The 24,270-nt window shown below is 41.3% G+C and overlaps 1 protein-coding gene across 2 annotated transcripts in view; it reads right to left on the bottom strand.

The window, feature by feature from the left end:
- The window catches only part of aff2 (ALF transcription elongation factor 2), a 190,966-nt gene that overhangs the window by 115,632 nt on the left and 51,064 nt on the right, over positions 1 to 24,270 (bottom strand). For both annotated transcript variants that reach the window (XM_006782067.3, XM_087847674.1), the window contains exons 2-4: positions 20,193 to 20,313; positions 10,912 to 11,578; positions 9,236 to 9,669 (exon numbers count right to left, since the gene is read on the bottom strand). In XM_006782067.3, coding sequence (XP_006782130.2) covers positions 9,236 to 9,669; positions 10,912 to 11,578; positions 20,193 to 20,313 — 1,222 coding nt within the window. The remainder of the gene's footprint in view (positions 1 to 9,235; positions 9,670 to 10,911; positions 11,579 to 20,192; positions 20,314 to 24,270) is intronic.

Below are 24,270 nucleotides of genomic sequence, written 5' to 3'. Positions count from 1 at the left end.
GCTTGGAATACATAGCTTACTGAAAAACAAACAATAAACAGTGTTTTTAATGGCTGCTTCTTGTGTCACTTCACACACACAAGTGGTGCCTTTCTGCTTACAACAGAAAAGATAAGCACAATTTTCTCTAAAATAAGGTGTAATTCTTGCTAGCTGCTCTCTACTCTTTAAGAGACACTTTGCTGCTTTCTTTTCAACGAGGAAGACGTGATTTAAAAAAAAAAAAAATTAATGAAAATGTCATGGCCAAATATAGTGGGACGAGTCTTTTGCAGCACACCCCGTTGAGGCAATCACAGCAATCAAGTGTTTCTTGCAGAGAGACTTCTCAGCTTGACTCGTCTTGAGCGAAACTGCTCCACTTCTCTCATGTTTGATGGGCGGCAGACGGGCGCGTAGCCTTTAACTTGACCACGTGTGACAATTATTTGTGTCTTTCTCTCCAGGAACAACTCTCCTTTAAAAGTTTTCTCTCTCACACTTTTTGGGTTAAACTCTGTCCCAGCAGGGTGGATTCACTCAAAAAGACTTCAGGGGAATTTGTTTCTGATATACAGTGGTTCACCTTTCGTGGCCTCGCTGTTTCTCAGATTTTTTTGTGTGTGCAATTTTTGCAATTTTGCATGCATACAGCGCATTGTGTTCTGCGTCCTGATTGGCTGTAGACCATTGTAAGTCAATCTCCTCCGTGTCTCCTGTACAGTACAGAATGCATTCAGCTTGTCAAATTTACATAAATCTTCGATCGCTAGCAGAGTGACTCTGAAGTGCTGTACTGTATGTTTGTAAGTTTTCTCCCCAACAAACACAACAATGTCAACGAAACGTTTTGCACCGTCAAAGACACCTGCGGTAGTTCCCAGCAGGCAGAGGACGATGCTAACCATCGCACAAAATGTTGGACTTCTGGAGATGCTAAAGGAAGGTATTTTTCGGATTAAAAGGCGCATTAAGCAAAACAAAACAGTCAGATAAGTCAAACATTCCTCAACTCATTCTTCTTGCTTCCTCTGCTCCCGTATCTTTGATTTAATAATGTTGAATTCTCTCGCAGCTGTTCTATTCCCATGTTCTGGACCCGAAAACAGTTTGATCTTTGGTTTCATTCTATAATACTGGACTTATTTTTCTACGAAGGTTTGAAAAGTGTATAAAGTGTGTAGTGAGGGGTTTTACAGCCTTAAAACATCTATTAAAATTGTAAAAAATAAAGCTGGCTACTTCACAGATTTCACCTATCGCGGGTTATTTTTAGAGCATAACTCCAGCAATAATTGAGGGACCGCTGTATTTACATCATGTTTCAGTCAACGGTCTCCTACACACTCGCTTGTAGTCGCTTCAGTCAGCCGACTAAAAGATGAGCAACCTAATTACTTCACATTGCTGCCAGTTATTTTGCTCTTTGTTGCCCAGATGTCACTCATTTTCTGGTCTGTGGATGCCAGTTGCTTCCCGCATACACACACGTGCATACTCTATTTGCCTTTATGTTCACGCTTTAACTTGCTTTTTTCTTTTTTACCTCTGTTTTGGTCTCCACCCACTCTAGGGGCCTTTAACAGCTCCACTGTGTTCAGAAGCCAATCACAGAGTCGTGTTTCAAACACTGGAACAGTCGAGTAATGTGGGTTTATTGTGGAAACTTATGAGGGCAGTCAGATCGTTAAGCGCAGCTTTAAAAATGTCCCCTTGCTTTAGAGAGGCGGATAAGTGCTGTTCAGATTGGTAAGAAAAGCTACATGTAAACCACCACAGCTAAAGCTTAATGTCGACACAACAACCATTTCTACCCATAGCAGGGGGATTTTAGTGCAATGACTCCACAAACACTTGCTAATAAATCAGCACAGCTGCTGCTGAATCGCACCGGCTTATCTTCCTCAAAGATGCTTAACGTAGCAAATTAATATGCAAATTGGCATATGACAGCAACACACACCGGTTTTACAACACGAGATCCACCAGCGGGGTCATTTTGACCTCATCTTGCAGCTACAGCAGTGATGGCACAGATGTCAATTCTTGAAGAAGTTCAGTTATATCTAATTGCTATAATTATAAGTAAGATTTGTAAGTAATGTTTTAAATTTTAGGAGTTTAATTAGTTTTAAAACGATTTAGATTTCATTACTGATTGTAGAGGTATGTATAGTTTATAATTCAGTAATAAACAAACAACATAGTACCTGACACATGTAGACAATTAAGTTTTAGTAGAAGAAGAAAAGTATGGAATTGTTGTTCTTTTAAAACAATGAGTCATATTCAGTTAACCTAAATTAAAGAAGGTATTAAAAACAGAGCGCTCACTGTGAAACACATTGAGCCGGTCACGTGCCTACATTTCACAATCAACTTCACAGTTGGCTACAGCAAAATAAGAAACACGTTAATTTAATTTAATACATTCATTCTTGCAAAAGCGCAACAGCGACACTTTATAATTTCGTCCACATCTGCCTGCTCTTTCAGCCAGACCTCTCTCATCCACGATTCCCACCGCTCTGTCTCAGTCTGCAGCCCTCCTTTACTTTCCTGAACTCTCCTGTTCGAGCCTGAAACCCGTGGTGTCCATCTGATCTACTCCAGATTTCACCCATCTGGCCTCTCTGGCTCATGCTGTAGCCGCCTTTGTATCTAAATGTGTGTTACCTGTATGTTTTGGCAAACAGGGATTTACATGAATCTCTATGGCAGGGGTGGGAAACTCCAGGCCTCGAGGACCGGTGTCCTGCAGGTTTTAGATCTCACCCTGGGTCAAAACACCTGAATCACATGATCAGTTTGTTACCAGGCCTCTGGAGAACTTCAAGACATGTTGAGGAGGTCATTTAGACATTTGAATCAGCTGTGTTGGATCAGGGATAGATCTAAAATCTGCAGGACACCGGCCCTCGAGGCCTGGAATTGCCCACCGCTGCTCTATGGGGTCGAAATGATGGTGTCAACATTTTCAAACAGTCATATTTCTTTTTCGTTTTTTTTGGCCAACACCTCAAAGTTCACTATGTGATACATGAACCCATTTTAGGAGCAGTCATGAATTATGACTGTGGGGTTACATAATGTGGTAGATTTGATAAGTTACCAGCAGGATCTAAATGCAGCGTCTAAATGTTCCAGGTTACCTCTCGGGGGATGATTTGACTCTTTTCACTTTGCTGAAAAATATCGTTTTGTTCAAGATTATCAAGAGTTTTGATACGTGAAAGCACGAGTGACAGCATTTTTAGGATAATCATAAACTTCCTGCACTTGTGCTGTGAAGATTGATATTTGAAAATTTAAAAAAAATTAAATTTCTGTTATTAAACGCAGAGCATCACATCTTGATGTGGACTCGATGGCACCCACACTCCTCAACTGCTTTGGATGCGGTGTGATGCGGCCGTGACCCTTTGCTGTGGCCATTCAGCACGAGAGCACATTAGGGTGAGTGTTTTCCTCCGATCGGGAACGAGCTGCTGCAGAAACATAAAGAACGTTGACTGTAGTGCAGAGAGAGAGCGAGGCAGGGATGTCGCAGACGGTCCATCAAAAGTCAGTTTAAGCAGCTTCTCGGGCTGACATCAATTTTTATAAATGTGCATTCCCGCGCTCCTTTTATCAAGCCACTGTGTTATATAAAGGCAGAATCTTTTCATCCAAAAAGGCATAAATGAATGCATTCTCTGAGAGCCGAATTGATTTGGTTGGTGTTAGCCTCGCAGTGATTACTGACTGGAGGTCTTAGTCTACCCTGCTTCTTATTTACCGCTACATTAGCGGCGAGGCGCCGCGTGCACCTCCACACGCGCCTCACGGAAACACCACAGCGGGCCTTCAAATCAGTGTGAAATTACATCAGCGCCATACTTTGAACTACATGTAAATGAAAGTTGTCACAGTGCTGTTGGAAATGTCACCTGTCACCTCCATGTTTACCTTCTTGCAGTCTTGCTTGCAGGGCCTCACAGACGCACTTGTGTATCCACTTGACTTGAATATTGTTTACCCGAACGAGAATGCAGACTGGAAGCAGCTGAATGTCACTAAAAGCGCCGTGACAGCTTGAGTGGTTTTTGAGGAGAGAAGACAATTCTTTCCTAAATACGATAGTGTTTTTGTTTAAGGATAGTGAGCCCACGGGAAACTGCACAATTACTAAGGACGAAGGTTTTAAAGGTGTCTTTAAATGAAAAGTCAGTGCAATAAATTTTTCTGTTTAGTGTTATCAAAGAAGAATCTGTTGTTTTAAACAAATAAAAATAAACAGCTTTTATGATGGCTGTTTTGTCGCCATCTTGAGGCACCAAATTGCTTCGAAGACAACCGACTGAGCGCTCGCACACCTGCTCCACGTCTTTGAAGCAAGCAGTTCAAAGGAAATATGGCTGCGAGTTCACTGCGCACAGTCACTTCGTCACTTTGGTTGTGCTGCTGTCTCCAGTCACTGTTTCTCCTTGTGTGACTGGAGCGTGAACCACCAGATGCTTGTGGTTTAAAATAGGGTGTTTAGCTCTGCAAAGGTGTCCCTGTGTATCACTTTACTGCATTTATTGAGCTGTTTTTTTGGTGTAAATTTAACAAGTTTCAATCAAAGTTTAGCGCAGTTAAGTGGGTGGCAAATGGGCTTGCAGCCATTACTTTCTTATTTCCCTCCTTATCTCCTGGGACAAGTCAAATCTGTCCCAGCAGAGTAGTCTCCCATTAAAGTTGCGTCCATACAGAAAGCCGTTTACTAGCACACAATCTCAAAAGTTCAGTCACAGCCAATCAGCTACGCAGCCACCAACCCTTCTCATCTCACGTTTCCCCTCCCAGCAGGCTCGACGCGGCGCCATTGCGGCAGTCTTTGGTATCATTTAGCTGCCTCTCCAGAGAGTCTGACGCAAACATTCGGGACTGCAGCAGGTGATGTGTCAGCATTTCTGAACGAGCACGTTGTGAGCTTACAGTATGCTTGTAATTGTGCAAACTGCTTCGCAGCCTGTGAAAGTAGCCCAATGTGTAGAGCTATATTTAATATATACAACCTCTGTTTTTGTGGACACAGGTGACAGTTTGAACGCAGGCTCCTCTGTCACAGTTTATTTCTGTATGAGACAGGACATCAGAGTAGCCCGCAGTCTTTATGCTTAGTAAAAATCTTTCTATGTATGTTTGAAAACCTGTCACGTCGTGTGAATCGTAACTTGAACTCTGAGCGGTTTGTTATGTTATTGTTGGCTGTTATTTGGCTGCATGTTTACGTGATGAGGCTACAGCAGTAATGACTCAACGTAACAATATCTCAAAGCGGATCAATCCAAAGTGAAACCATGCAGCGCCTTGCTGTGAGCTGCTGACAACAACTAACAGCGTGTGTGTGTGTGTGTGTGTGCGACCAGAGGTAGATTTAAGCCTACTGTAACTGTTAGGAACAGATCAATAGTGTTATCACTCTCTCTGTCTCTCTCTCCCTCTCTCTGCTTAGTCTCGCTCTCTCTCTTTCTATCTCTCTCGATCTTTCGCTCGCTCACAAACACACGCGTGTGCGTCCGAGCGCACTTGGAGATAAAGCGCGCTGATCGATAACTCTATAGTGCTAACAGAACACTTCCAAAGCAGTTTAAAGGTTTATTGCACACACTCAACAACACAGCCATGACTCTAATATCGAGGATTTCCAACACATTCATTACACCTGAACTCATTTGAAAACTGTTCCATGAAAAATCAGCTTTAAGGATCTCTTTCACTGGAAACACATTAAAGATTCTGCTGCTACACTGTAGCCAAAGTTTCGGTTCGTACACCGATCAAAAGGCCCCAAAACGGACATCTTTCCCCCGCTTGCTGGCATGAAACGAGCAGCGGGATTCTTTGAGTCTTTCATTTGCTTTTTGGTTCAGTCCTCTGATTTGCTGCTATTTTGCTGTTTAAGCTGCAGAACGCATCCAATAACTCATCTAACCAGAACAAATACAGCGATGATAAGGTGCTGTAATCAGTCAGTCATTGTCTTTCTCTATCCCCTCTTTCCTCTTTCTGCCCACCCTCCCTTCCTCCCTCCGCCGCCCCGCGCTTCACATCATCAGTCTCCCCTTTTTTCCTCTTGTGTCACCCCTCACCCCCACTCCCCCCCTCGGTTCGTATTGAGTTTGCATTCTGCTTCCAATAAACTCTCGTCAGGATAAATATGAGAGGAGTGAAAAACAAAAAACAACTAAAAGAAAAAACTAAACAGCGAGCAGGCGATAACGGAGCATCCATGGATGTGTGGGAGAAAACAAAGTGAAAGAAACACTCATGGCCATGAATGTACTCTCTCTCTCTCGCTCGCTCTCAGCAGCCATAAGAAAGTGTCGAAAGTATATTTTAATTCCCTCCTTCTCTTCCCCTGCTTTCTCCTTCTCTGTGCCATATGCTCAAAGCTCCATCTTGGGCTCATTTGCAGCGCTGCACACACACACACATACACACACACACACACACACACACACACACACACACACACACACAGACCAGCTCTATCAAAGCAGAGGAACAGCTGGCTTGCTCGATATGGATGACTACTTGCCTGTCAACTACTAGTTTCACATAGCACGCACACGCACACACACACACGCACACACACACACACATAGAGACACATGCACAACATCATCAAGTCCCGGTTCTGTTTGGAGACGGTGAGCGAGCGAGAGATTCTGGTTTTGTCAGGACAATTAGCCAGTGTGAATATTCACCGAGATAATATTTAAGGAAATATTACAGGAGACTGGAATGTAATCAAAAATTGCAAACACGCACTCAGGCTCATGACATCAGAAGCAAAATGACAGTATGTGTCGCTGTTAACGGTCTCACACAGATGCTCATGAATAATTTTATGTGTCAAGTTAGGAGGGGTCTATTTTACTATATACTCTCCAGGACAAGTAGTGCTGCGGTATAGAGTCATTAGAGTGATAACTTATTCTACAGTTAGCATCAGTATTTGTCTAATGCAGTGGTTCCCAAACTTTTTTTGCTTTGTTTTACAAGAAAAATACCCCCCCCCCCCCCCCACACCCATATTTTGCTCCATTGCAGTTTATTTCACACCTCAAACATTTAGTGAATAATTAAGCAAATACAAGTAATCTGCAATAAATTACAGGTAATAAAATAAACTACTAACTCTTTTATGCTACGTCCACACCTACACGGGTATTTTTGAACACGCAGCTGTTTCGTCCACACGTAAACAGCGTTTCGAATCACCGAAAACGGAGATTTTTAAAAACTCCTTTTTTGGGTTTATGTGTGGACGAGGAATACAGAGTTCGTCACAAAACGTCAAAGGTATGTGCCTTTTTTCACGTTACGCTGTGCGCCACGTTATTGTTTACATGAGATGAATTGCAGAATGGCAGATAGAGACAAAATACTGTTAATCTGACTATCTGCAGTATTTACACGCTTACATACACACACGCAGTTACTGTCCCTCTATTTAGAAAGGCAGAGGCGTCACGGTGTAATTATGTTACATGTAGTTGTTTTTTTCCTGTGTAATAATATTCAACATTGCTATCAATACATTTTTCAAAAATGTCTCTCTGTGCAAAATGGGTTTGAAAACATAAACAACTGTGGGATCCTGTTTGTCCGTGATTTGAACCGAGGGAACAAATCGTGGCAGGATCAGCCTGATATTATTTATATCCCACTGTAACTTTACTGTATAAAGAGCTAACATCTCCAAAATGTCAGGAGTTGTTTGTCAATACAATAAGAATCAAGAATGTGGGATCCTGTTTGTCCGTGATTTGGAGAGCCCAGCGCTGCTCTCGACGCAGGGAAAACCAATTTTGCAGGGGAGACCTACCTCGGCACTTGTGCAGGTGAAGCCAAAGGGAAGATTTGCTTCACCATATTTTCTAGTCTTTGGCTTAGAATGAAGTTGGTTTGCAAACATATTCAGCGATGCTTCATCTCCTGCTTAGGGTTCGTGTGGGCACCCCGTGCTAGCAGTGTCCAAGCCTCAGGGTTTTTTTTCCCTTTTCATGCCGCACCCCCCCTGCAATGGGCCCCACACTTTGGGAGGATCTGGTCTAATACATGATTAAAGGCATGATTAAATGAAAACTTGTTAAACAGCACTGCATCCATATGATTTACTAGTTTTAAATTTTAGTATGTTGCTACAAAGTTCAGCATAAACAGGATATGGTCTGCTGGCTTCATTCGCCCTGACAGTGATTACACAAAGGTGGTTATTAAAGTTGTTCATTTTCCAGAAATACAGGGCAAATTTCAAAGATTAAAGATGTAAATTTCTGAGGAAAAAAAGTGATAATTTTATGAGAAAAATATTTACAAGATTAAAATTGTAAATTTGCATTAAAAAATCGACACATTTAAGAGAAAATGTATTAGGTTAAAGTGATCATTTTAAAAGATAAAGGTTTGATTAAAACGGCAAAGGTCAGACAGAAACTGTGGACATTTATGGCTTAAAGTGGGAAATGTACGAGATTCAATTGTAAGTTAAAACAATGAGTTATTGAGTTCAAAAATAGGAATTTCTTTCCATTTTAACCTTGAAAAGTGAAACAATATGACACTGACTGCAAAAAACTATGTTTCCATTCTTTGGCATGAATCTGTCATTCAGACACGTATTTATTTATTTTCTCTGCCTTCTGTGGCCCTAATGCTGCTGTATAGTCACCATGTTGCTGTGAATCACTGTTGTTCAATTAATCTTGTTGTCATTAAGACAACATAACGTTTGACTGTAATTTTAACACCATTATTAGAGCATCAGTGATATGTTTAAGGTTGTGCTGTAGTGACTAGAAGACCTTTCGCCTGTTTTATTTAAGGCACAGTTAAACGGCAAGAAATTCAAACTGGTAAGGAGGCTAACATAATTTTATATGACGTTAATATGTAGCAATACTTAGATGTCCTAAGTGTTTCTTTTATACAGCAGTTAAACTCCTTGAACTTGCTTAAAGCCCACATGGGGAAACAGTTGCTATTCGATCCTACATTTCACATGGATCCTCTTCAGGGAGGAAATTAGGAATACTGACACTTTTTTCCACAAAACTGTTTTTTGTGTTGGTTTGTTATCTTGAACATAACCTGCTCTGGAGCAGGTTAGGTATGCAGAGTGAGTTACCATTTATCTCATCTTAGACTAATTCAGTGAAGACCATTTATTTCACATTGGTTTAATATAGATATGGAAAACACGTTCCAGTAATTCTTCTCTTACCTCTCCTGTGTGGTTGAGACTCAGCTTGGGCAGTTTATTCTTCGCATTTCCAGAGTTTCCTCCATAAGCCTGACTGCTGTTAAATCCCTCTGTGGCCACTAGAGGGGGTTTAAGTTGGGGAGAGTCACTAGGCGCCTGGTCTTGGCCATCCATTGGTCGAACATACGCTGTAGGCTTCTGCTGTACAGCTATCGGCTTCCCTGATAGGCTACCAGGTGGGAATGTAGGTGTGGTCAATCCAGATGTGGGCGTGGTTAGACCTGGAGTGGGTGTTGTCAGAACTGACGTGGAAGCCAGCGGGGAGGACGATGTACAGAGGTGGGAGCCTGTCTCACTTTCAAATGGGGAGGATTTAAAATATCCACCATTTTCTGCATTAGTGGAAGACTTAAAGTGGCCACCATCCATGGCAGTAGATCGAAAGTTGCCACCATCTGTAAAAAAAAGAAGACAACAATCAAAAGTCAAGACTAACCAAAGAAACACCTGTTATAACACAGCGTTGCTTAACTCTCTGCTGGCAAAACTTAATGAAGGTTGACATGCTGAACCTCTCCCAGATGGATGTAACCAATCACAATCAAATCAAATGATGTGTTCAACGTGCTTCTGAAATCAAATGCAAGATGTGGTTATCATAGAATGCAGATGTCAATTTTCATGAATTCCCCAAAAAGGTGACAGAGTGTGTTTGTTGCTGAAATTATTCATTCAAATGATTCATCTGTGCTCATGGCTCAAGCAAATAACAAAGAAACAGATTAAAGAGACTTTTTACCAGATGTCACCTGGAATTAAGGACTTTCTAAAAGGTGGGGTAGGTGTGATCCCACTTTCCTATTTAAGCCAAAGATGAAGCTAAACCTGGGATTGTATTAGTTGAGGTTAGCATAAAGGTTGTAGTGGGGGCGAGACAACTAGGCTGAATTTGAACAAAGTGTGGGATGAGTGCCTTCTAGAAGAAGAGGAAGATGATGAGGAATAAGAAGGGCTTGAATCTTCTTTTAGATCAAATAATACAAACTTATTGGCCTGCTGGGCCTAAGTTAACGAACCATTTAAAAAAAATAAACTCTAATATTAGCTCGTACATCTTATTAGCCTACCTATTAGCCATTTTTGCATGTAAAATCACAGCTTGAAACAAATGTAAATAAGCTAAAAAAGACACTAAAGAATCAAGTAAATGTTTCCATTTGCATGTACGTGATGGCACCAATACTCCTAAACTACTTTGGATGCAATGTGAAGCGGCCGTGACCCTTTGCAGCCGCCCATTCAGCACAAGCGCATATTAAGGTGAATGTTTTCCTCCGAACGGGAACGAGCTGCTGCAGAAACATAAATATGTTAAATAAATACGTTGACTATAGTGCAGAGAGAGCGAGGCAGGGATGTCGCAGACGGTCCATCAAAAGTCAGTTTAAGCAGCTGACATCAATTTTTATAAATGTGCATTCCCACGCTCCTTCACTAACTGTGAATTTCCACTAACTGAGCATCTAGCATTATAGCAGGTGGATACTTATCACCTTCACTGCTAGAAACCCTGCTACACATGATATCATGTAGACATGCTAGCTTATCTACATGATATTTTTCTTAGAGTACAGATGTGAAAGTTAAACAAGCCAAACGTCTTCTTTTACAGCTTTTTTTTTTTTTTGCCGACTTACCGGCGAGTGGGTGGGTTTTGGCTGGGTGGGATGAGTGCCTTCTAGAAGAAGAGGAAGAGGAAGATGATGAGGAAGAAGAAGGGCTTGAATCTTCTTTTAGACCAAGTTCATCTTTGAGTGAGCTGAACAGCTCGTCATGTCGTTGCTGCTCATCCAACAAAGACATTTTCCCTCTGCTGGTGGTAGCTCCTGCTGTCACCTGCCCCTGCCCATTCTGTCCTAACCCCACAACAAGGCCTGTCCCCTGGGTGCTCTGTCCGTGGCCTCCCCTTGACCAGTCCATGGAGCTCCGGGACTTTTTGGAGTTCTGATGTGGGATTGCTGTTGATGAGGATGTGGTTGAAGGGGGTGGTTGCATCGAAGCTGTAGAGGAAGAGGGTGTATTCCCCTTCTTGTCCCCACCTGTCTCTGCTCCTCCTCCTCCACCTCCTCCTCCTCCACCTGCTCCTCCTCTCAGGGCTTCGTTAAAAAGCTGGGATGGCTCTATGGCGGGTCTCTCTGTCGCTGACGTGGTCGGGGCTTGCTGGAGGTTGCTGTTCGCTGTTGTTCCTTTGGGGATTCCCACCAAGTGGCTCTGGTTGGAATGGCTGGTTAACAGGTCTTTCATTTCTTCATACGAGCCCAGCGTGTTCTGGACACGATTGGCCAATGCATCACCTTTATTAGTCTGAGAGGAGAGAAGGAAGACAAAAAAGACAAGGGGGAAGGGAGATACAGAAGAGTATTAATTAAGCCTTCCATTCTTCTTTTTTTACAGGTTTGATGAAAAGCCCTCTTTACTCATCTGGAAAAGAACAGTGAGAGATAGATAGGGTGACCACTGACCAGACATCAGGATGAGATGATTAATTAAATACATGCCACCCTTAAGAGGGTCCAGTCCAGGCTGGAGTAGTAAAATTAATGGGGCAGAAATCATTATTAGCCTGACCCCAGATTCTCAGGCATTAATGGCTTGGAGGACAGTACACGTTTTACTGATATATGAAGGTAAAGCTCTTTAGCTTCTACCTGGTAACATGGAGATGTTCCTCAGAATAGCTCAGCAGTACCTTTGGTTTCAGTCATTGACAGATTCTTTAATAATCAAACTACACGATTTGATCATCTGGCATTTTAAAAAGGACACGGGTAATCAGCAGCGGTTTCAACGCTTCTATTTTAGGAACCGGATTCTTGCAAAACGTCAGGAAAGAGGAGCTGGGAAAAAGTGAAGGCCACTAGATTTTTATCCTATCCATTGACATTTCCTTTTTCTACCAGAGTTACAAATTGTGTAGCAAATATTAATCATGAGTCACGTCTGAATTATGCAAGATCTCCAGCCTATAATTTACGTGTGACATTTCATCATGAGCTGCAGACGAATGATGAACAATGGAAACACTGAATGAGATCAATGTCGAGTGTGGCCCTGTAATTTTATTGTACAACAGTGTTGAGGTTTGCTCAACAGATTTTCTCAGGTAGTTGACAGCCTGCACTCGTCTAATCAGCCCTGTGCTAACATTAAAAGGTAGTGTCAAATAAATGTGAGGTTGAAACGTGAGAGTAAAAAAACAACCTTATTCTAATTTTTGAGCCAAGGTGAAACTGCTTTATTTGAAGAACTTAATGAATTTGTGAATAATGAATATTTAAGGTGAAGGTCATAGTACCAGTATTGGACTGCAAAACAAATATATAATTATGTATCTATATCTATATAATCTGTGTGAGGTTTCCTTATATCCTTTATTCTCCTCAGTAATGTCAGACTCTTGGCTACATGTTGTGTGGTTTTGTTTTTCCAATGCTAACAGCTTCAGTCAATAACCACATAATACTGTAATAACATGCAATGATCCATGGAGAGGTCTTATTGCTGAAGAGGGAATTGTAAGTGCTTGTGCGCATGCGTGCGCAAGTGTGTGTGCCACTTCACAACATTACAAATTAGTATAACACCACCCCAGTATTTGCTCTAATAGAGGGCCGTGTAAGTACCATTTGATAATAATTGCTATATTGTGGTGCCCCCCTTTTTCTAATCATCACTGGTTTGACAATAGTTTATGAAGCAGGCAGAGCCAACTTTCTCCTTTTTATTCTGACCAGTCACACAAACATCAGGCTAAACTATTACTAACTAAAATCACCAACAACAAGAACAGGAAAAGTAAAAACCCAGCGAGGTCCATAATTATCTGGACAATGACATTTTTTGTAAAATTAAACTGTACATATATGATTGAAATGCAGACTGTTTGGGTTTGACAAAAGTATTGCATGGGCTGTTTAGGAATTATAGATATTTTTATACATTTTTGAGAGGCTCAAAAGTGGCTTAAAAATCCGATCATCCAACAAACTCTAAGAGGAGCCAAATCACGCTGGGCTTCTGGAAAATGAAGAAGGTCAGCATCATCAAAAGGCACTAAAGACCACAGAAGATAACTTTACCAAATATATCCAGGAACAGCCTCAAAGAGGTAGGTTTATCACTGTCAAAGGCAACAATGTAGACACACCGTCATAAATGGAAAGACAGACAGTTTACAACAAGGTGCAAACTGTTGGTGCAACACTCAAGACCAGATTAGACTTTTGTGAAAAATACATTTAAAGCAATTTCTGAAAAAAGTCTTTGGAAAGATGAAACTGATGCTAACTTGTAGCTTAATGATGGGACAAGAAAAGTATGGAGAAGGAAAGGAACGCTTCACAATCTGAAAGCGCCCCACATCATGTGTCAAACACAGTGGAGACCATGTTTTGTCATGGACATGTATGTCTGCCAGAGCTATACTCTCTGTTCAGATTCAGCCAAATGTCCTGATTGGACAGCTTGGATCAGAAGTAAATATATGTGCTGTACTGGCAGTTCACCAAAATACCAACAATGTGTAGCCCAGTGGTGATGGTGCTCCGTGGGCAGTGTTGGGAAGGTTACTTTTAAAATGTATTCCATTACAGAATACATGCCCCAAAATGTATTCTGTAACGTATTCCGTTAAGTTACTCAATGAGAGTAACGTATTCTGAATACTTTGGATTACTTAATATATTATCATGCTGTTTACAACTACATGAATGTACTATTGCTGTGATTTATTACTGTTACTGAAGGTCCGCGGCTCCGAACCGTAGTAAAGGGACCTCTGGCTAACACGGTGGGTTCTGTGTCGGGCTCGTAGCCGAAAACTAGCTTTACTTTGTTGTCTGGGTCAACTTTGCTAGCAGAGACAGAGAGAGGCGTTGAAAGGCTGCTCCAACGGAACTTATTGTTTTTGGAGGAAAACACGAACACGGTGTACAGTCGAGTCTTAATAGCTTACTTACAACTGGGCTCGTCAGGCACTCTTCTTGGCTGCAGTGGTTATTATTATATTTACATGCTTCCAGCTCCCATTTTTGCTCAATGACAGCTCGTACTTTTCCTTTTTCTCCCTCCCTCGCTCACAGACACATAACGGGTATGGCAGTCCATTCTCCCTGCAGCACGGACTACACTGCCTATGATGCTACATTCTTTAGAGCTATACCGGTAGCATTCTGCCTATTAGCTTAGCACAACAACAACAAAAAGACCTCTCTCACCCAGGAAACACGCAGAGAGAGAGCGTCACCCTGTAACCATGGCAACCGTAACGCTGCCACCTGGAACAACAGAACGTAGCTGTCAAACAAAACCCAAACAGTCCTGACCCGCGACAATATGAAACAGGGAAGTACCGCCGTGTAATCCATTTATTTCAACAAAGTAACTGTATTCTAAATACCACCTTTTTAAACGGTAACTGTAACGGAATACAGTTACTCATATTTTGTATTTTAAATACGTAACGGCGGTACATGTATTCCGTTACTCCCCAACACTGTCCGTGGGTAGGTAAAATGCTCATTCGTTGAAAAGCTATTGGCAGAAAAGGAAAAAGAAAAAACGTGACTTCCATCTTTCCAGATAACACAGGCTCTAAGCGAGCACATTTAAGCATCTTTAAAGTCTAAGCTAACCAGCAACAAGAGTAGCTCATTTACGGTGGTTGCACATATTTTAACACTGTCCCCTGGTGTCACACATGGTACACTCCTACAGCTCTACACAGGACCAATGAATAACCAGCACCCAACCATCTTTACTGAACATCTCTGCACCGGTTACACTAATATAGAGGTTAATAGAACTGATTCTTATGATTGTGTGTGTCACAAAAAACGTCAACTCGAACCTATGCGAGTGGAAGGACCATTCATCTCTTCGTCACTTCACTGTATCCTTCAGTTTTAGACTCTAACAAAGCAGGAAAACCATGGAAATACCGAAATTAAACAGGGCAAAGAATCAAGCCTTATTTACAAAAGATTCACGCAAAAAAGGACAGAATTGCATTCAAATAATCTTAACAGATGTAATTTCTGTGTGCGCACACTCACACACTGGCACGCAAACACTACACACCGTGAAGTTAGCTGTGAATAAATTAGCCCATCTCTTCTCCATCTCGGGCTCATGAATAAAAGATCTGGTGGCTGAAGAGGAACAGAAAACACATTTACAGAGAGGCAAAATGGAAAACAGAGGAGAAGAAGAGGATGAATACCTATGTGCGTATGAATGTGTGTGTGTGTATGAATAGATCATCCCAAATAGCTGCTAACGGCATAACACTCTTTAACAGGATTAGAAGAGGGATTAGCTAATAGCTGACAGAGAGAATGAATACTGGAGAGAGGGAGAGAGAAAAGACAGAGGCAGAGTGATGGACAAACGGGAGATACGCAGGTACAGAGAGAAAACAGAGACCGGTGGTGGACAAAAAAAAGTAAAAATGAAAGCAAGTGGAGCCTGGAATTACTAAAGTTCTACAAATTGTATACGTGATGATCATAAAGTGATGATAACAATCTATAGGCTGCAGTTCAGCACATTCACACAGATGAACTGCAGCAAGGTCGCGCTGGCGCTGGTTAAGCCAGTATGAAGTAAAGCCGGCATTGAAAAAATGAAATGTTTCTGTGTTAAATAAATCAGAAGAAAAAAGTAGCAAACTGTGGGGAAGCCATTTTCAACTTCAGCAGAGAGACGCAGACCTAAGACACACATGCTTAACATAACATCAGGGAAAATAGAAACAGGAGATGGGACACGGACATAACTAAGAAACAAATACAGAGGGCATGACGGGCTGGGGAGAACACACATGACAAATGGGGAAGACATAGAATGAGACACAAGGGGAATTTAATAAACAATGAGCTATAACAGGGGAACCTAGGCAATATAGAAAAACCTCAAGGCTAACTCAATGAATTTAAGCCTAAATAATACAAAATAATATTAAAATACAAGAAAACTCAAATGACCCTGGACCATGACAAATATTTATAGAAAAACAATATTTATAAGAACTTTAATACTTAAAAATTGAATTTTAAGAGTTTTTCTATGCTCGAGCATGAAGATGAAGGTTGGTCACTAGCAGACCTTACAGGCTCAAATTGCTTAGGTAGCCTAACCTGATATGTTAATCAACAGTATCCTTTGCTCGCATTGGTTATCGCTTTAGCTTGAAATTGAGAAAGGTTTAACTCACAACCTGCCCGCTCCGTCACCTATTGTCAGTTGCGGTTTCATTGACTTTCTGTGGTCTCTGATTGATGCTTGTCGCTTACAGTGTGAATGCCCGTTTAGGAGTGAAAGAACGTCTCATTCATATCTATGTCAGCTACCATGCAGTGAATGTGCTGTGCCTCAGCCACTCACTGAACAGAGTGCCAACAATGGTACTGTTCTGGAGAGGGCCACAGGCAGAAGCTGCATGTTTAAGCTTAAAGCTACAGATAAAAAAAGAAAGAAAGAAAAGCTACAGACACCAAGACATCTTGGAAAAGAGTCAAATCCAGGGATATCTGTGCAGTATCTTGCACTGAAACTTCAAAGCCATATTTTTGCGGGACCTTTAAAGTGAAGAACTATATATGGCTGATGAAATGTATGGTATCCGGTCATTAAGTGATGTCGTGACGAATCCTACTTCCGGGCCTAAAGTTGTCTGCGTTTAATATGGCTTTTGTGTTGTTAACATGTTTAATGTTCTGTATTTTCTTCTATTTAATCTCAAAAAGCTCCTAAAACAGTCAGTGATCACTGTTGACCTTCCCCGGCTTTTATTACCGCTAATCATTTATTTAAGCTCAGTTTTTAAAACCTTAGGATGTAACTACTGCCCAGCCCATGCAGCAGTATATGAATGATTAACCTCATATTGTGGATGGATTATCTCAGTTGTTCTCCTGGCTGAAGTTTGGTCCTTTTACAGCATCCTGCCATGCGATTACATTTGTTCCTGACCACCGAGAACACTCACGTTAACTTTTATCGTGTGGAAAAAAAGTTAGCTTGTTTATATTATGCTAACATAGCTGTGTCGCTAGCGGTCACATAGCACATCATTATATACCAGCTAGCCAAACTTCAGTAACCCTACAAACGTCACTGCTGTTTAGTTTTCTTTGTTTCCAAAACCCCGCAGTCAGGACATGCTATATTGTATTTAGATAGAAGCTAGCGAGCTAACTTCCTGCTAACTTCGTTAAATGTCATAAATTCCGTTTTCATGGATGCCTGGATGTTAAACTCAATTGTTACACCTGGTAGAGCAGAACGCTGATCATTTTATTAAAGATGAAAGACTTTAGACAGTTTTTCAACTCTCAGTAATGCCATAGTGATCGTTTGCTATATGCAGCGGAGTTTAGGCCCAGACACGGCTAGTGACGTCAGACTTAACTACAGGATTACTGTTCTGACTTACACTCTTCTTCTACAGTTTAAATCTACCAAATCTAAAACAAAAACATTTCAGATTAAACAGGCTTCCTTTTATCAGGCCGCAAAATTAAAAGTACTTGCAAAAATACAAGCAGGAAGCAGAGCAAGCAAATGCACTGATTAAATTAATCAAATCACGACACTTTTAACTACTTATTGCAGACAGCAAGGCGGTGTCTAAAATTTCCGCCTTCCTTCCCACAGACCAGCCCGCACTGATCTTTGCACTCTCCCCACACATGAATCTTGACCTCACCTCAGCACCATTAATTAGCTGGAAACAATTAGTTGGAGTGTGAAGACAGTTAGGATTGGATTCATTATCAGAACAACCTCTCATTTGCTTTGCACTGGCCCTGAACCGCGAGCGGCATCTTAGTGAGAAGACCTTGTGTCCTCTGAGTTCAGACGCAGCAGCGCTTAAACACGTTCTGTCAGGATTCAAAGCCAGTCTGTCCCAAGGTCGATACACTTGGGAGCATAACCAAGTGTTGAAGTGCTTGGTGGTAGCAAATGAGAGTTAACAAACCAAAATCAATTTTATACACAGGGGCATTCGAGTGGCCGTGGACTTCATGCGTGGCTGCTTCACTTTCTGCTAAAAAACCCCAAAAAATCTCTGAAGCGCCTCAGAAGATCAGGACCTTATACACAAGGGCTTTAAACTTCATTCCACTGGAGAAGAGCGTGGTTATACTAAAAATGAATGGTACAAAACATCTTTGGATAATTGCTGATTAGCCGTATCAATTCCTTTCAACTGATTGTTTCATATGACGCTAAATCACAGAGCAGTGCTGCTGCTGTAGAGGGGAGTCGCCCGTCCTCATGATTAAGATGTCGTAAATTCACTCCATGCCCAAATGAATTTCTGGTGTCCAGTACATCCACTTCTCCTTCCATGGAGATCAATCAAAAACTTAACAGCGAAGTATTAAAACTGTCTCTGGAACAGCAATGAGGGAGCACTCGGTGCGAAGTCTCAGCTCAACCACAGCTCAGCCACAGCCGCAGCTCAGAGCCTTACGTTAGTTTTGTTTTTCAGTCTACAAATCTGAACAAATTGCCTTTTAATTTACAATTGAGAAAGTCAGAAGTGTTAATGTTTTCTCACATTTTTCCACACTTTAGAATAAGTGACATGCAGAGCTGGAGCTCACATGTGCCTAGCTACTGCAGGAGCCATGCTAATGTCTCATTTAGCAACACCTGTACAGAGAAACCTTTACAGTTTAAAAATGTTTATTACAGAAATTGTCATCCCTGTCGGACAACATCTCCCACCCCATGCAGGAGACTCTGACAGCACTGAGCAGCTCCTTCAGTGGCTGCGGGCGCCACGGTGTGGGACGGAGTAGCTCCGCAGGTCTTTCTATGGTGGCCCTGAGAGTCCAAATGGACTGCAATTTAAGAAAAAAACAGCAATAAGAAAAACGCTACAAAATCACGCAAAACACAATGGGAATAGGAAGAACGAAAACAGAAATAGGAAAAAACAGATTTCCAAAAGCACAAGTGTTTCTGGGGAGACAATAACGCGACGGACCAGTTGCAGGAACTAATATGCTAAGAATTACGCTGGGAGACACGTGAAATAAGTGGAGGATCTATCAGTTTTGTGAGGAAAGAGAGGTAAGTCTGTTAGCCTAACTATTAGCCTAAATCTGTCATCAGTATTATATGAATCATGAGATTAAAACACACTTACCTAGCAGGTTTTGGTTCCTGCAACTGGTCCGTCGGGTTATTGTCTCCCCAGAAACATTTCCCTTGTACTTTTGCAAATCTGTTTTTTCCTATTTCTGTTTGCCCTATTTCCGTTGTGCTTTGTGTGCTTTTCCAGCGTTTTTCTTATTCCTGGTGTTTTCTTAAGTTGCAGTCTGTTTGGCCTCTCAGGGCCACCGTATCTTTCCTTCCTGCTGCTGTCAGACTTCACAACAAAGACTTTGCAGCTGACCAAACACACACAAGTGCAATTATTGTTTTCTGACAACATTGCATTTTATTATGTTGTATATAGTATTTTATTCTATTCCTTTGTTTACAGTATCTGAAACTTATTATTTTATTCTATTCCAGTGTTTTTTCTTAATTTTTGCTACTGTAACGTTGCACTCTCCACTTTCTGCTGTAACAAAACAAATTTCACATGTGTGGGACTAATAAAGGTTATCTTATCTTTAAATACACTTCCTATGGAAAAGTGTTACTTCATTAAAAAACCCTGAAATTTCTCTCATTTAACATGAAAAACTGTGTTTAACAACAGAAATGACCTTAAATACAGACACTGTTTTCTGTGTTTCTCTGTGACCAGACTTCCCAACACCCTGTCACCCAACACAGAGAAAAATTCAACAGTGAACCAAGCTGTTGAGCTTTGTGTGTGATTCTAAAATGGTTAAAATAACATCCCAAAAAGCATAAATGAGTAATTATCTACTTGTTAACCATCAGTTAACCTTACTTTATAGGGTTCTCCAAACAGGTTGAATCCAGTAGAGAACAAGTCCTCATCCTGTTGGACCTCCTGGTTCCTCCTCTCCCACTCTCTCCTCTTCAGAGCGCTGCGCTCTGACTCCAGATGACTGGAAAGGCACAAAGAGAAAAGCTAGTTAGCGTCCCCCCTCTGAGGCGACACATGGCCTGCCACAGTGGTTTTTAATGAGTATTGCTTACAAGTAGTATTTGGAGCTGCAAAGAGCATTGGCTGAAATTCTTTGTTTTGAACAGACTAGCGGGGAAGCTGGTAAAGGAAAATAGCAGGCTAAGTCATGTGATTATATCGTGTGAAAATGACTCAAGTTCCAGGTAAACGAGGAGGAAAATAAAAAACCTAAACCCTGACATGAGTCTTGAGGTAAGAGTAAAAATGTAACATTCAGAATTGTAAGAAAAAGGTTTTCAAAACTCAGTTTCCCAAGTCGACATGGGAAACGCAGTTTATGATTTACCTAACTATGAACACGTAGCTGTTGTGGATGAAATGTTTGTACTGGCAGTTTTAAAACTGAGGAGTGTGTTCGTTGCCTCTTTGAGCAGCTGACGGGGTTTAAATTGTTATTTTTACTTAACTTCTGAATGAATTCCAGGAGTCTTTGAGTCGCTTTGCAAACTCTAAAATCTAACAAACCTGACCTGCACCGTTTGGTTCAAAAGGAAAACATCTGATCAGCCGAGGTTATATATGCCAGAACTGTTGCGTGGCAGGTCTAGCACATTCTTTCTCTTCTTTTAAGTCCATATTTATATATCTACATATTTACTGCAAAACTTTGAAATCTGAAAGAACTACACTACAAAAAAAAAAAAAAAAATCAGACAAATCTATTAGAAAAATAAATCATATCTAAAAGTGGTTTAAAATTCATTAGGATTCATGGCTGCTTTGTGACAACTTGAAACAAATGATTATCATGTTTTTGTCTAAGTTTCCAAAGTAAAGCAGTGAGGGAAGATGGTGCGCGCAGTTTGTTGCTTTGCTTATATGTTCATACTGCATGTCAGTGATAATTACAATGATGCTTTGAGGAGAACAGGCCTGTTTTTCCAATTAAAAAAAACGATTCAGCCACCCCATCCACCCACCTTTAGCCAAACCCCTGCTGGACATGTTACTCTACATGAATGCTCACTAAGAAATTATGTCATCCTAAAACTACGCGTTGTTTTTTTAAATAGATAAAATAAAGACATAATTAGGTGCTGGAAGATACATTTGCCAACTTTGGACAGAGCTAAATGTTCCCCCGACTGTCCAGCTGATGCTATGCTAATCCAATTACCTCCGGCAGCCTCCAGCTTAATACTTTCAAAGAAACCAAACAGTATTTCCAAAAACATTTAACTCCTCCTTTGTACAGCCTGTGTCATCTTTGTGAAAAGCTTTAGGGACGACTGAGTCAACAACAATAAATAATACAATTAAATGAAATTCTGAGTGACGATCATTATATACAGACATAAGACGTAACACACACACACACACACACACACAAATAAAGAAGGCATGAGCAATAAATAGTCTGCTCCCTCCTCAGTATCAACCCTTTTTTTTTCAGATTTCTATTTCCAGTGAGTTTAATGCTGTGATGTAACATATGCTTTTAGCTGGCTGGTTTCATTCATGAGTGCATTCATTTTTAACACAGGTGAGCCCAGTGGGGATTGTGCTCCTAATCCAGGCAGTGTTTACGACACGCTATACCCACTGAAGCACTTGAAAGGACGGATACATTTATTTCCTGCTACGGCATCTTTGGATGGCTCCCAATCAAATCAGCTTTTAATCTTCAAACGTTCCCACAGAACGTACGATTGCTAGATTCATGTGATTTAAAGTATGAAAACATTTAAAAAGGAGACAGCTGACTGTAAACAGGGACAGAAATGATTAGAATCAAAGGGGTTCGGTCTGTAGGGAGCAAAGGGGGGGGGCGGTGAACCTCAGGTTTTTGGGACATTTTCGTTGCGTAACCATGTATTTTTAGAAAAAAATCTTTTACTGCACAGTTCCCAATTCACTCTGCCCTCCTGAACTTTCTTTAGTCACCAGCCCCCACTGAGGATTCTACAAGCTGGCAGCCAAACTGGAATCCCAGAGGCACAAAGTAATGTGTGAGAGTGTTTGTGAATACATGTTATGCATAAGCTCGTGGCCTGCTGACCCAGGAAAGGGCATCCTGTTTTACCACATCCACTGCAGAGAGATGAGACAGGCTGGCTAATTAGTGATCAACACAATTAAAAGAGACTTTCCTCTTTTTTTTTCACTACCAGGCCTTGCCTTCAACATTTCATCTATCAGCAAGATGTGAGTGGGAGGGAGAAAGAGCAGAGAGGCAATGAGAGGAAAGAGAGAGGGAGAAAAAAAATCGGAGACCCAGGGGAGAGAAAAAGACCCAGTTTCAGGGCAACAGACAGTTTCTTTAAAAGGAAAGAAAAATAAGAGAAGGATGAAAGACAGAGTGGAGGGATGGGGAGAGGAAGGTAAGATAGGAAGAAGGGAGGAGCAAAAAGGAAGCTAGAGCAGTGGGAATTTCAGATGAAATGATTGACAGGTTAGGTAGGGGTGTGTGTGAGTGGATTGGGGGATGCAGCGACAGAAATGTACGTAGATGTGATCATTGTGTGAGCTAGCACTGCTGGTTGACATGTACGTTGTCTGTCAGCGCAGAGAGATAACTGACAGAGCTGTCACGACCACAAACACACACGTATGGAGCACGCACACAGAAGCACACAGCCCCCACGTGACAGATCGCTGTCTCCGTCTGTCACACACCAGACATTCACACGAAGGGAATCGGGTCAGACGAGGTAATTAACACATCCAGGATTTATTTCCCAGCATGTAGCAGGGCTACAGAGCTACCTGTCACATACGGGTTAGCCGAGGCTTTTATGGCTCACACCTTCCTTCCTTCATGAGGTTGCATGAGAGGTCACAATCCCCCATCTTTCCTTCAAGTACAGCTCAAATGCAATTTTTTCAAATATGTTTTCTGTCATATTAAGAAGTTCTGATCAAGGTGATACATGTTCGACTGTTATTTTTCTAACAAATTTGTTTTTCGTGAGTCATTTGTAGCTAGCATGTGTCACCTCTAAAGTAGGCTTGTTGCCAAGGCACCTGTGGATGTTTTGGGGAATTAGATGTAAAAGCTTTGAATCACTGTTTGCTAAATAGAAAATGTTCTCAAGTAAACTGTGCTAGACAATATTCACATCAACAGGGGAGACCTTCGTTTTTTTCTTGAGTAGGTCTGTGCATTCAAGTATTTAGTTATTTAGTAAGTTAATGTTACAGCTAGCAAGCTGACAGGCATCGATCTGAGTTACAAAGTATAGAGAAGAATAAAAATGACGTGTGCTCTGCAGTCCAAAGGCTTTAAAACATCAGACATGTAAAATCTGTGCAAATATTTAATTCCAAATATTGTAGCCATTCACACCAGCCACATAATTTTGCTCGTGTGAATTTCCAGTCTCTTAAGCTTTGGACCGAGACATCTCCTGATGTTGACTTCACTTTTTTCACAATGCATTGAGGCTGAAATATCCACAAAAACGAGTTTCAGTGTGTATATATAATTTACACAGGAAGTTCGGATCAGAGAGAATTTGAAATTTTCTTTTGCTTTTTCACAAAACACTCAGTGTATATGGGGCTTGAGCAAGACATGGATAAGTAAGATAAAAAGGAAAGAAAAACTGCCAGAAGAATCTATAGTGACAACTATTCTATTCAATTCAATGCAATTTTATTTATATAGCGCCAAATCACAACAACACTCGCCTCAAGGCGCCCTATATTGCAAAGTAGATCGTACAATAATAGATACAGAGAAAAACCCAACAATCATATGACCCCCTATGAGTAAGCACTTTGGCAACAGTGGGAAGGAAAAACTCCCTTTTAACAGGAAGAAACCTCTGGCAGAACCAGGCTCAGGGAGGGGCGGGGCCATCTGCTGTGATTGGTTGGGGTGAGAGAAGGAAGACAGGATAAATACATGCTGTGGAATAGAGACAGAAGCTGTGTC

This window comes from Neolamprologus brichardi, chromosome 2 (assembly GCF_056152115.1).
Source record: "Neolamprologus brichardi isolate AB-2024 chromosome 2, ASM5615211v1, whole genome shotgun sequence".
Lineage (NCBI taxonomy): Eukaryota > Metazoa > Chordata > Actinopteri > Cichliformes > Cichlidae > Neolamprologus > Neolamprologus brichardi.
This window is presented reverse-complemented; position numbering and strand designations above follow the sequence as displayed.